At 42.1% G+C, this 14,314-nt stretch overlaps 1 protein-coding gene across 1 annotated transcript; it reads left to right on the forward strand.

Annotated features, from left to right (window-relative positions):
- The first annotated feature begins 19 nt into the window (after window positions 1–19).
- On the forward strand, window positions 20–13,898 carry slc38a6 (solute carrier family 38 member 6). Its single transcript, XM_030391403.1, has 16 exons — window positions 20–313; window positions 2,401–2,531; window positions 2,640–2,713; window positions 4,595–4,647; window positions 4,746–4,785; window positions 6,784–6,862; window positions 9,601–9,686; window positions 9,770–9,828; window positions 9,920–9,991; window positions 10,410–10,466; window positions 10,940–11,019; window positions 11,135–11,235; window positions 11,331–11,455; window positions 12,305–12,449; window positions 12,799–12,893; window positions 13,041–13,898. Exons 1-16 carry the CDS (start codon window positions 221–223, stop codon window positions 13,122–13,124), a joined length of 1,374 nt encoding a protein of 457 aa, XP_030247263.1. The 5' UTR covers window positions 20–220; the 3' UTR covers window positions 13,125–13,898.
- Window positions 13,899–14,314: the final 416 nt, after the last annotated feature.

The following is a 14,314-nucleotide window of genomic DNA, read 5'->3' on the forward strand; positions in this document are numbered from 1 at the left end:
CCTTCTGACGCGACCGGAAATAAAGTCACATGACCTGGGTGACCAACAACAACAATCGGCAGCTGATAAGTTGATCAGAGGAGAGTTTAAAAGTGATTTTGGACAAGATGGTATCATAACTCTGCAGCTGTGCGTCGTGACGAGAACCGGAGTGAAAAGTCTGAAGCGGTGGAAGTTTATTTAATTTAGTTAGTGTCCGGAATTTTCCGAGAGAAGAAAAATGAGTGTCAATGGACATGCAAACCGAGAGTTGTATACTGAATGCGGAGCCGGGGACACCGAGGGAAACGAAAATACACCTTTATTAGGAAATGTAAGTAGTTGATAATTGCAGAGTGTCTTTCACAGCTAAGAAACACCGCTTCAGTCTAAATATGTGAGCTTCAGCAGTTAATAATGACAGACATCACGTGCTTGTCCCGAGAAAATGTTGAGTTTCCTCTCTACTTCTGCCTCTGTCAGCACTTACAGAGAAAGTCCACTCTAAAAAAAAGGAAATAATTGTATTTGAATCAATTTTCTCCACTGAGGGGTCTGTATTTATATCTGTTTCTTGTGCAAATTAAACTTAAGTCCACTGGTTTTTAGATACCCAGTTTGTTCTTCATAATTATTACCACTCCGCCCATAAAAAAGCTGTTATGTAATATGTTCTGTGGCTCTGTAGAAAGCTCTACACTCAACATTCCTTCATTTTATTTGTACTTATTTGTTTTTATTGGTATTTTTTTTTCTATTTCGCCTTTATTGTGCAAGGATGTCCCAACTGGGTCAAGATCTCTCATAGCAACATATACAGCATGATATACAAATATCCACAATAATATAGGAGTACACATTGTTCTCTCAAGAAAAACAACAGCAAGCCTCCTTCACCACATTCCTGGCAGGGGGGAATGTTTTTTTTTTTCTTTTTTGAGTCTAAAGATCATCAGAGCTAACCTTTAAATGTAACGTATGAGCCTGTTTTCAGATTTTTTTAGAAAGACAACTCTGCATAAGAATGTTAAAATGTCTGAATTCTTAACACAGATACAGAGAAAATTACCCTGGTGTCATCAGCCCAATCAAAACATGTATCGATTGTGTCATCTTCATCAATTCTGATTTTGGTTTTTTGGATTTCATACCTTCAGTAGTGGTTTATTCTGTTAGCTCATAGAGTTTGTGTTTCAAAGTTTTTTTTTCCATCTATCTGTCTTGAAGTCTATCTATAAGTCATTGAAAATGTCTTTATATTCCAGTAAAGTCTTCATAGGCACTGTCAGTTGATCTACTATTCATTATCTGCAGAGTAGCTTCACCATTTGACTGTAAGAGACGCACACATGAAGTTGGTCTTAATTATGTTGAACAAACGAGTAAATGATGCAGATAAAAAGTCAATATAAGGAATTTGTAAGTATATGAACCACATGTGCACATTTTGGCTGGATTTTGTCTTTAATCTTTTAACATTAACAAGTGCAGAAGAAGGAAAATGCAGATCCAAGTAGTAATCTGACATCTGATAGTGTAATGGGGTGCCATTTATGCCAGTTCATGATTAGATTTATCAATCAGTGTCATTCATTTATTGTTTCCTGTGGCCAGAACTCAAAGGAAGTGGTGACATTGGCATAAGCCGAGCACATAATTAAAGAACCATTGTCGTGTAAAGACAATTAATGAATCCTCACACGTCTGTCAACACGTTATTTAAAATGAATCCTATCACTAAACTGGATCAAATTCAAGCCGTAAAAGCAGAAAAGGAACCAGGTGAGATAAGCAGTAATGCATGCTGGGATATGCATCACTGTGACTCTGAACAGATAAACTAGTAATAAATACATCTGTACGGGTATCATTTTGCCAGTGCATATTTACTTTAAAAGTTAAATTCTCCAGTTTAATTTAAATCACTGCATGACGATTTTACATCTCAGCCCGTCTTTATTTACACCTGGTGTTATACAGTAGTTTACTTCCTGTCTTTTTCAGTACTGTAACCCAGGGTGAATCAGATTCAGCAGGCCCGCAGGTCAATCCGAGCTTGTTGTGACACTGACACCAGAGTTGCCACTCGTTCTCTCCAGGATATCCCCTATTAGAGAGGTCAAGCAGTTTGGGCAGCTCCCCTTATCCTGAGCTCAGGCAGCTGTCCCACAGCCAGCAGCTCAAATCCCACCCAATACATTCCCATTCCCATTCCCTGATTCTACATGCCACTGCAGTGTTGTCTTATGACATCCATCATCAGGGCCGGCCAGTTGTTCTTCATACTGTCAGGAGCAATTTTCTTAAAGCTCTTACAAAAATAATCAGATTTCTTCAGCTCCTTTGTCCATACACACACACATTGTTTACATCTTTATCTCATGTTATCTCTGCTGTGTGTGTGTTTGTGTGTGTGCACAGGGATCAATACAGAGCAGGGCCAAAGGAGCCTCCTTCGTCTCCTCTGTGTTTAACCTGATGAATGCAATCATGGGCAGTGGTATACTGGGTCTAGCTTACGCTATGGCTAGTACTGGAATAATTGGTTTTTGGTAAGAATGATCTCATTACGTCTTCTACTACAGACCTGTTTGATAAATCAGACATAAAAAACAACTAAATGTACACTAACTTCTACTATGTTTACCTTTCCTCTCCAGTGTCCTGTTGACAGCAGTGTCCAGCTTGGCAGCGTACTCCATACATCTCCTCCTGAAGCTATGTGACCAAACAGGTGAGAGATTAACAACGGGTCCGCAGTCTAACTATAGATAAGCACATCCCTGTGAGTTTATCCATCCAGATTTTTTACCCCCCCCCCCCCCCCCCACCCCCAACTTGAAGCATGATTAGGTCATTGTTCAGGGAAGCGAGCTGATATGTTATCTAAAAGCTACTTTGTCTCCTTGTTTTTTTTTTCTTTATTTACTTCCTAGTTGTGATTGAATCGGGTGATGTTTAAATGGTATTTAAAAGGGGGTCAGATAAGATAAAAAAGAGATTATAGTGGGTTGTTATCTATCAATTAGCACCCTGATAAAGCTGGAAGTTTCCTGAGTTTGGGGACAACCTATCCAGATTTCTGATCATCTTTGAAAGGGAACTCGTATATTTGTCTTAAGGAGTACCAGTGCTTATGTCTGTGAAGCCTTTTATGGGTCCAAAGCCTGATGTGACTTGAGTCAGCATGGCTTTGGGCTGACGGCTACAAGCTTGGAAATAAAAACAACAAAACAAATACATCTGGGGTGTGGAGTAAGAAGTGAGTTTAGTGGACCTCCATATCCTGTTTCTCATCTTTGGTTGAGGCTAACAGAATGAGGTTAAAATAGCTGAGCATAACACACCCACATCTCTGACCAAGCTGTCTGCAGTTGAGTTGCATTGTGGGTAATTTAGGTGTCAAGTTTTTATAAGAAAGAAGAGTGCATGTAAAAAAAAAAAAAATGTTTTGGTACTGCTGCTTAAATTTTCATCCATCTTGAATCCAGAAATGTTACAGGTGTGCAATGCTAAACAAGTAGAGCACTATTTTAAGAAGTTGGTGTATTGTAAATGTAACTAATTACATTATAATACAGTACATGTACTCATGTACAGTATTTAAGCACTACTGTGAGGTAGCTGTGCATTACTTGAGTATCTCCATTTTATGCTACTTTGTACTCCTACTCCACTACAGTTCAGAGGATTGTAGTTTTTACACTAAATACTGCTTCACTACATTTAATTGATACAAACAACAGTTTTAACAGGTTTGCAAATTCTAGTTAATAATACAAAATATTAATAACAAATAAATTATGATGTAATGTGATAAATAAAGCTAATACTTTAAGTCAGGTCAGTTTTATTTGAATTTATATAGCCAAAATCACAATTGCATTGCCTTCCTGGGCTTTACTTTCTGTATAGTGAACAACACCCTCTTTCCTTAGACCCCTTGAGTTGTGTGAGAACTCCCCAGATAAAAAAACTCTCGTAATGTAAAACACCTCTGCAAGAGCAACAGGGGAGGTGTCCCTCTCCTAGGATGGACAGACATGCTGTAGATGTCGCATGTACAGAACAGAACAGCAAAATCACAAGTTTACAGATTTCACTGTCAAAATATCTGATACAAGTAGATTATAGAAAATATGCGTAGAATGTGAAATTAACTAGATACCCGTGCAGTACATGAAGTATTTAACATTAGCTCCATGTTTATGAGATGCAACATGAAAGTGATGAACACATTAATTGAAGATTTATGAATTAGTTATTAATGCAATTGTGATAAGCAAAATAAACTATACAGACCAATTTAACAAATACAAATCCAGTCAGAAAGATAAACTATACACAGCCGAGTGTTGAGGATGAGTTCTGCTCTGTAGTCTGGTTGTATGACTGAAAGGATAATTATGGTAATTATAATCCAACAAGATTAAAGAATTTACATGATTATTTTACTTTTGGTATTTGTAGAATGTTTCGAGGCTAATGCTTCTGTACTTTTACTTCAATAAAGTTTTGACTGCAAGACCTTTACGTGTAACAGAGTGTTTCTGCACTGTGGTGTTGCTACTTTTTGCTTTAGTACAAGATCTAAGTGCTTCTTCCACTCTCACAGGTATCAATTCATATGAAGACCTTGGGGGGAAAGCCTTGCAAAAACCAGGAAAAGTAAGTTGTGTGTGCCAAAAAAGGAATACACTTCATTATATCTTCAACATGACCAGGAGATGTATACACACTGACCACCTTTTCAAAATTCTCTTTAGGTCCTGGTTGGAATTGTTATTATCATCCAAAATATCGGTGGTAAGTCAGCTCCTGTTTAACTGCACAGTTCCATACATTATTTTTGACATGTTGGACATAAACTGATTTTGTGGCTTTCTTAGAAGCAGAGTGGTGAAGGGGTTGCAGAGTGCTGCAGGGTCAGACTCTGGCCAGTTTATTTTAGAGGCAGGCAGTGCCTCCTACTGGTGATCAGAGGCCCCTGTGCTTAGGTTTACTCCCTGCCTCCTGTAAGGCTATTATCTAGATTCCCTGATAACCTTTGACCATGTAGCCGCTGTCCTCTCGGCCCCCCCCCCTCCCCTGAGCCTGAAACCTGACTTCTCATCTAATTGATCACTGATGGTAAACCCACCCAGTGTTGAGTAACCTAATGGGACCCCCTCCCTTTACTTCCTCCACTCTTCTCTCTCTCTTACTACCATTTCCATCCGTCCCTCAGACAGTGGAGAGCTGAGGTGATCGCTCCTCTGCAGTCATTAGTGGCACAGCTGAGTGGATTATTGCCGTGCCCTCTGGTATGTTTGTGGTTTTCCCAGCATGGGGCAGTATGTGCGAGAGTGTGAGAGCCAGCACTCCAGCCTGCATCTGTCTACACCCCGGGCCCCTTTTATAAGAGTGCAATTAGCCTCACTCTGGGTAAACATTCATCTGTACTGCCAAAGCCTGATGGGCCAATTGACCTTAATTACTGACCAGCCCAGGGCTCTCACAGCCTGCCTCTCCCCTCTCTCTTAATGAAATGAAAGTGGCTCTGTCTTATGTTGAGCACACTCTCCCACTGTTCGCCGACCACACGCAGAAGGTTTACATCAAGTATAAATTTTTACATGCATGCTTATTATTAGAATGTGTTTTCCTACCACTTGGGCAATAACAATCCCTTTTCTTCACTCAAGGGCTTTTTTTGTGTAGAGATGTAAGTATTATCCCAGCAGGAATTCCCATGAAAGTGTTTGTCGTGCCTTCAGTAACCAATTGCATGAAACTGAACCATTGCGTCATGCCTGTTGTGTGATCCCTGTCAGTGTGTCGGTATGGGTTTGCTGGATTGAACGTTTTTATGGTTCATTTAAATTGTTGGATGGACTTTTGCAGGGAAACATTTTGGCTAAAGCACTAAAGCGACCTCTTATTGACAGATTTTAGTGCTTATAAATGGCATTAGATTTTCACAGAGTGAGTGTCCTTGCGTCTGTGTGGGCTGGAGCGTTATTGGAGGAATTTTCTTTTATAAACAAAGACAGGATCTGAGGGATTATGGTCTAGGCTTATTTAACGGCGAGTGCAAGCGCTTCCCCCAGGGCAATAAGGTCCCAGCTAACTCTGGCTCTGCCTCACTTCACAATTTTAAATCCCTTAACATTCCCTCCCTTTATGACTGACCACACACTGCATCCCAGTCCCAGCGTCTTCTCCACCTGGTGCAATCTCCATCTCCCCTTTCCCATTTTCTTCCTGGTGTTTTTGTGTGCCGACGTGACCCTTCGGAAGTGACCCCGATCCCCTCTCTGATTGGCTGTCCGTGAAAGGATGTTGGAGCCCGTCGTAGGCTGATAATATCCTGTTTCCTCATGAGGTGGAGCAGGGGGAGAAATACCTGGATTAGCGTCAGAGATCATTATTGTTAGCATTCCTCCCCCCTCTCACTTCTTCATCCCGGCTGCTACTCCTGGTCTCCAGCAGTTGGTAGATCTGCATAATGTCTGCTCCTCTGCACCGAAGGCTTTGCTAGTGATCCCCCTTGAGCTGCCTGCCCCACCCATCTGCATTAACTCAGAGCCACGGTACCCCCCCCCCCCCCCCCCCCCCCTTCCCCCCCGCCCTGCCTTCCATTTCCTTGCGCTGGAAATTGTACACACTCCTCACACAGCGGTTAAGCATTGCTTCTGGCAACATGCAGTCATCTGTTGTGTGTGTGTGTGTGATTTGGTCATTTGGTGTGATTGTGTGCTTTTTTTTGTTTACGTAATTTATAAAACACACATTTTCTGATCTCCTCTTCTCTTTTTCCCTCAGCTATGGCATCCTACTTGTTCATTTTGAAGTCAGAGCTTCCTGCAGCCATCAACAGCTTCTTGAACGCAGACAGCACAGGGTGGGTATTCACAGGTTTCAGGGATGCACCCCAGGGCCGATTCATACTGTTGTTTGAAATACCAATTTGGCTGATGCAGCAGATGCAGTGCAAAATTGATGTGACACATCATGTAAACATTGGTCAACGCTATTGATAAATGTCATCTTATATGCAGATAGGTTAACAGTAACTGCCAGATGGTTTGTTTCACAAAACAATATGGCACTGCTACAAAGTGCGTGGAAAAGGGCAGGCATTTTCAGATAATAACGAGGGCTAATAACAGTGGAGCCAGTCGGTAAATCAAACTCCTATTGTAACCGGTTAAGAGAACAGCAAAACATATGTCCCGCCAAGGGGACATCTGCATGAAAAGAACTATTCCTGACGAGGACACCAAGAGTAGTGCTGTAGCTCTGCTAAGGGAAACTACATTGCTACATTTACTGCAGACACTAGTTATGTTACTGTGGCCCGCTAGTGATCAGAAGCTAACTGGAAGCTGATATCATCGAAATTACATAGTTGTGTTTACTGTGATATATTGGAGGGGACAAACCATATTTTTCCTAGGATGGAGGAGTCACATCCCTCCTGCCCCCTCTGTGATTTAAACCTATGGTTACACCTATGGCTGTATCTGCCAATAGTTCCTCCTAGGACGCCGATTGTTTTTTTTTTTTACCACTGTATGCTCGGCCCCAAGCGCATAGCTTGAAGCCCGGCAAGATGGATTTGCGAGATCCCATGTTCTTGTGTATCCAGCTGCCACATCAGGTAAGGCCGACGTTTGGCCGATAAATCAATGCATCCCTAACAGCACTGTGAGCTCCTTCTCTCGCCAATAAGGACATTTGGTTCAAAATCCGTCACAGCTGTGGGTAAAACCGAGCCATTCTTTTAGATTAGCTGACCTAAGATAACAAATGAGTCACCCCTTTTCCCATGATTCTGTAGATTATACCTTTAGCCCTCAAATAAGTCAAATTTGACACTTATGCACCACAAAGTTGCTCAAACTGTAGTGCAATGAGAAACTTGTGAATAATGCACTGGAAAGAAGACCTCTCACCAAACCACAGTGCACTACTAATACTTTGTCTGTGAGCGATTGGAGGGGAACTCATGCTCTGTGTTGCATGGCCAGAAGCATGCCCAGAGGAAATGTATTCATGATGGAGAGCCATTCGTCACCCGTCATCGGCTGCCTGCGTCTTTCACAGGCCTACGTGGACGAGCCTGCACAGAGAAGTCCCAAGCCAAGAATGTAACTTCTATCACTTTATTATTGGCCACACTGGTTTAAAGCGAGAGTTGTAGCTGCTCTCAGCCCAATCCGTCAACATCTGAATCTTCCACACACAGCTGCTTTGTATTAGTGCTCTCCTTTCACCCCCCAAATCTCTCGCACATGTTCCCCCGGAATCAGACTGATACAAGGGGATATCAGTTTTGCCATTCTAATTACAGCTCACTGCCGAGGGAAACAAAACATTTCTGTTAATGAATGGCTTTGGGATGTTAACAGACACATACTCAATTCCATCAAAGCCTGAATAAACGACTTGTTTTATATCAAAACGCTTTTCTTTTTTCTGGCTCATTTATCATAATACAGCAGAGCGAAAACACAGTCGTGCTCAATCTTTTGGTCTCTGTCTGTGTTAATGGACTGTATGTCCTGTTTAAGTTTCCCTCGTCGTGTTTCAGTTCAGTAACGAGGCCAAAGACGTGGACAGCTGTGGATCGGCTAGATTTATGCTGATCTTCGACACTATGAGGAGATTGACTCATTGGCACTCAAACTCCAACCTTAACTGAGATCTGTCCTGAGTCTTGTTATAGCGTGAAATGTTCCACATTTCATGGGTTGTCTACGTATCCTGCGCCTTTACAGTAAGCCTCAAGTCAGAGCCTAGTGGGGGTGGAGATTTTTTTTTTTTTTTTTTTTCATCCCCGCCTCTGCATAATGCTCTGTAAAAGTAGAGAAGAGGGTTAGCTAAGCTGCGGTCGAGTGCTTAAGCTAAACATAGGTTAGAGTAGAAGTGATTGGACATGAGAGAGTTGGGGGGTCAGAGCAGAGGTCTCCCTGACATTCAGTTACAGGGCAGAAACGGTGTAGACGCAGAGACAAATCCATCAGCGCCTATGGTAACGCCACAGCTGTGAAACTGCCAAAAAGGGGTCAGTGGGTGTTGATGTGGTCAGAGCAGGTGCTGCTGACTGTGGGAGCCCCATAAAGAGCGGTGGAGCCAGTCCCTCATGACCCCACGCTGCAGTCCAACATGCAGCAGCGCTGGGCAGCACCCTTCCCACCCGACCCCAGCGGAGCCGACATGCCTTCCACATGTGTCACCTCGAACACCGCCCCTCCTCCACCTCCAAGTCCTCCTCCGGCTGTAGCTCCCCAATCCCGAATAAACCGCCAAGGCTGTCCCTCAGCAAAGGAAAATATTATTCCCCCTCTCCAAAAATCCGGCAAATGAAATGTGGTCTCAAATGACAGAGCGACACAACGTTTGCATGTGAATTACATAATTGTTATGGTTTGCAAGAGCTAAAGCCCTTAATTTGTACCACATGATGAATCTGTCGCTCCGTATTTGAGCACGAAATGGAGACAAATTTCTAGAGCCGGCTCACTTTTAAGGCACTGAAGATTCATCTCAGCCATATTTGACAGGGAGACCGTAACAGGATATGTGTCTTGATTCATCTTTGGTCTTATAATAATTCATCTCTGCTTCTTTTTGCAGAAATGCCTGGTATGAAGATGGCAGGTTGCTCCTGATCATAGTCACAGTTGGTGTTGTTCTACCTCTGTCCATGTTGCCTAAAATTGGTAAGTACGTGATTCAAGTTGCATCTTGATTGGCTGCCCTGACTGCTTTGAGGTGTCTTTCACCTGTCTCTGACCCTTTACAGGCTTCCTGGGCTACACCAGTAGTATTGCCTCTCTCTTCGTGGTGTACTTTGTAGTTGTGGTGAGTTTTCCTATACCCCTTCAAAAAAAAATTTCTTCGTTTTTTTTATTTATATTTTCTGTTGTTGACATTTTTTGTTTCTCCTCTCCAGGTTGTGGTCAAGAAGTGGTCGATCCCCTGCCCACTGCCTCTCAATGTGACAACATTTTCCACTGCCGTTCAGGTAACAACCCCAATTTCCTTCTATACATAAGATACCATGAGTCTGGCGTAGGTAGTCTAACCAGGTGGTCATGGCTGCAGGATTATGAGGGAAACCCATAAGGGTTGACTGATTGTGGCGGCTCTGGCTGATGAGGACCAGAGAAGGCTGCAGGGAGCTGATGACTGGTGCCAGTCCTGAGGGGAAGGAAGTTCAGATGACCTTGCATCAGTCTGGAAGTGACCTCTGGCCTTTTGGAATTAAACAAACTGTAGTATAGCTTCAGACCTGGCATGGTTTACTTAGATGGCTGTTTTTCCGTTCAGCTCTAAAGCCAGCCAATGAAATCCAGCTTTTTTGTTTGTCCAGTTTTCAGCAGCACTGCAGAAGCCATCCCTCAGGAATAACACACCTCTCTTTTCCCTCCTTGTTTCTCCAGATATCAAATTCCTCTGACTCAGAATGTACAGCCAAACTCTTTGTCATCTCCAGGAAGGTACGTGTATATGAAACCAGCCTTTTTCTCCTCTGTGCTGTACGTGCAAAATGTGTGAGGTGGCAAGTGAGAAGCTGTTGAAAGTAGTGTGTGACTCTGGTGACAAGTCACACTCTGTACCTATGAAGGTTTGGCTGTGTTCGTAAGGAACTTGAGTGCCCTGTGCGGCTGCCACTCACATGTATGTCACACTTAAAGGCCATATGCACATGTGGCATGCGGAATTACACGTAGCACATGTTTGGTCCAGTTGTTCTAACACAGCTTGACAACGTTTTGTGTGTAGATTCTCTTATAGAGAATTTAATAATGTCTATTCACGCCTGAACTTTGCATCGTCCCAATCTGCAGTCCAGATGGAAATTATTGCTACACAAACCATACCTTGACCCACCTGCCCTTTCACTCCTGTGTAACCGTGTAAGCTGATAATTTGTTAATGACAGCTGCGCTCTGACTGATGTGTGTTGCAGAGTGCCTTCGCCATCCCCACCATGGCCTTCTCCTTTCTGTGCCACACGGCTATCCTGCCGATCTACTGTGAACTGGACCGGTGAGTCTTGCAGCCTCTCAGCTTTACTTTAACTGGGAAATTTAAGTCATTGAATCTTTTGTTTATCAGCTATATAAACATTACTCTCCGTGAAATGTGTCTTTGTATTTTTCAGACCTAGTAAGAAAAGGATGCAGAACGTTACGAATGTCAGTATTGGCCTCAGCTTCCTGCTTTACGTCATATCTGCGCTTTTTGGTTACCTCACTTTTTATGGTAAGCCTGCAGTCACACATTTTACTCAAACTGCGTCTCCAAACCGTGTTCTGTCTATTATGACTGCATCCTAAATCTGTGTCTCCTGCTCATAGCTCATGTGGACTCTGAGCTGCTGCTTGGTTACGACACGTACTTGCCTCGGGACATCATGGTGATGACGGTTCGACTGGCTATCCTGGTGTCGGTGTTGCTGACTGTACCGCTCATTCAGTTCCCTGTGAGTAGAAGGACCTAAGGATTTTATTTTAACCATTAGGGACAGTGTAAATAGCAAATGGAGCTTTCTGGGATTGAAAAGTAAAGTACTTTAAACTTGCATCATTTCTAAAGGCCAGCAGGGGGGGGGAACTCCTCTGGTTTCAAAAAGAAGTCTGATTGTATGTAAGCTTATGAGAAAATTACCCTACTTCTCCCTTGATTTATTACCTCAGTAAACACTCTTGATGAGTGTCTGGTCTCCAACGCTAGTTTGAAGTCGTCGTCTTCTTTAAATAATTGATAAAGCACAGGTGTGCGTCTCCTCTGGTTTTCAGTCAGATCCGATGAAGATATCCTCCACAGGTGCACCCTTTCGTCCAAATATGGTCACTTCTGGCTTTAAGAAAACAAGATTGTGGCTGCCATAATGCCAATCTAGAGGCTTTATAACATTTGTAATTTTAATTTCAATAGAGGGTGATTACTTTTCTTTATAATCCTGGATTTCATATTAATGCTCCTGTTAGTAAAATAGTAATACTGACCCCAAGGGATTGTAGGTCCCATCGACCGACATTCTAAAACATCAGCTGACACTTGATGAAATGAGGAAACCCAAAGCATCAGTATTTGAGGAATTGAGAATGGGACTCATAAATCAACTTGCTTGCTAACAGGCGCTTTAAATGCATGTCAGTTCATCTGCTCAGTTCCTCTGAGCAACAAAAAAAACAAACCTCTTTCAGTACTGCTACTGTTGAAATGATATGTTCTTCCTTCAAGTCCAAACACCAGCACTCAAGTTTCATCTTTCTCTTTTGAGACATCAGCTCAGAGTCATTAACAAGGTACATCTTCTGTGCTGCAGGCCCGTAAGTCTGCGATGTTGCTGCTGCGTGAAGGACGGCCCTTCTCCTGGCTGATCCACATCATTGTAACTCTAACAATCCTGGGTGTGGTGCTGATGATGGCCATCTTTGTGCCGGATATCAGCAATGTCTTTGGAGTCATCGGTATGTGTTTTTTTTTTTTTGAGACGCTGGGGAAAAAAAAGCTTTTTGTCTCGTTAAATGTTATTGCCTTTGTTAATTATCTGATTATCCTATTTTTCATTTTATGTACTCAGTTCTGCTTAACGTTGACCTCTGAATATAATGATCCATTTTCAACAACAGCAGACATAAAAGCAGCCAAGATGTCAATAATCCACAATTATTGATCGTGGGGGCTAGAATCACAGCATCTGCTTATACATAAATAATGATGCAGTCCTGCCGAAAACAGTTTATGAAGCTGCTATTATCAGGCATGCAATTTGTTGTCTGTGCAATTCAAGTGATTTTTTTTTTGTCTCTGTCGCAGGATCCACAACATCCAGCTCCCTCTTGTTTGTTTTCCCTGGGATTTTCTACCTCAAGATCAGCAGTGAACCTCTGAAATCCTTTGACTCCATGGGGGTAAATACACAAATATATGAAACACTGTTAAATCCAAGCAACAAAAACATTTTGAGCCCACTTTACTACAACAGTGCTTACATGTATTTTATTAGATTTTTTCCTAATAATGATGCTAACTGTGTTGTTTATGCTCTGTGTCTCTAGGCTATATTCCTGACGGTGTTTGGTATAATTATGGGACTCAGCAGCCTCTCTCTCATTATCATCGAATGGGTACAGAGCTCCTAACCCTCTCCACGTTCCCCTCTTTCAAATCAAGCACAACAGCAAAGAAAGGGAAAAGCGTGCCAAAGAAGCTGAATACTGTATCAGACGGATGCTAATCAGCATCACCTCAGGCAGATTATATATGGTAAAGTTGTTCTAAACACTCAGCTTGTGCTTTTCTTTCCTGTTCTTTCTCAGCTACAAATATAGATCAAACATGTGGTCTAAAGTACTTTTTTATGTTCACATTTCTTTTAAACACCGTCATTCCTGTGATTATTTATTTTTTTAATCTGCCTGGAAGAAAAGATAGGCGAGGCACCTTTTCCTCTAAGTTTATTTTATGTACTTTATTTTTTTTTAATGTTTACTTTTACAAGCTTTTGTATTTTCCTCTGTGGATGATTATGCACCTTATGTAAATCTGCATTTGAAAATGCCATGGACCATGTCTGAACCGTAGATGTGTCACGTCTACTGCTTTCTCAGATTTTGTTTATGGCTTTTTTGGGACGTTTTGGCACACTTCGTTGTTTTTTTTTTAGGCTTATTTTTATTGTTTAATTTATGTATTGATTTACCACAGTCCAAACCTCAGGCGTTTCTGCTGCTACTTGTATTCTTTAGCTTTAATGAATGTGACAAATACAGCTGGGTCCATATTTTTAAACTGATTATTTTTTGTTTGGACCCTTTAATTTCTATGTACTCCATGTGGTTATAATGTAAAATAATATCATTTTATTCTTCATATGACTGGCATTTAATAAAAGGGAAATTGTTTATGTACTGACATTTCAGTTTGCTCATTTAACCACTCACATGTCTTTATCAGTGTTGTGGAAAGCCCATCAGTCCAACATGTCACATTCATGGCTGTATGTTTGATTGGCAGGCCCAGTATTGACACTGAGACCTGCTCCTCAGTGTTGTGCTGTGAGTTCAGCCTGTAGCTAATGAAAGCCACATGCTCGGTACGTTTCTAATCATGATGCTGTTTAGATTGTCTTCATGCTGCCTCTGGAACCTACAGGCACCCGACTGCTGCTTTTAATCGAAGGAATTAGGCAGACCAGCCCTGTCGTCCCTGCAGAGAGCAGTGGCTGCCCGCTCTTCACGCCCCCTCAAGGGAGGTTCCCCAGTGCAGGAAATATCCCTGACCTCCATCCTCCACTCTGACAGAAACTCCCATAATGAAAGTGCACCACAAC

Source organism: Sparus aurata, chromosome 16 (assembly GCF_900880675.1).
Source record: "Sparus aurata chromosome 16, fSpaAur1.1, whole genome shotgun sequence".
Lineage (NCBI taxonomy): Eukaryota > Metazoa > Chordata > Actinopteri > Spariformes > Sparidae > Sparus > Sparus aurata.

What these genes read in the sequence shown, in the direction of transcription:
- slc38a6 (XM_030391403.1), top strand. Translation starts at nt 221, where the DNA reads ATGAGTGTCAATGGACATGCAAACCGAGAGTTGTATACTGAATGCGGA. An exon ending in CCTTGCAAAAACCAGGAAAA is followed by an intron (nt 4,648 to 4,745) that starts GTAAGTTGTGTG and finishes AATTCTCTTTAG; the next exon opens with GTCCTGGTTGGAATTGTTAT. An exon ending in AATCCTTTGACTCCATGGGG is followed by an intron (nt 12,894 to 13,040) that starts GTAAATACACAA and finishes CTGTGTCTCTAG; the next exon opens with GCTATATTCCTGACGGTGTT.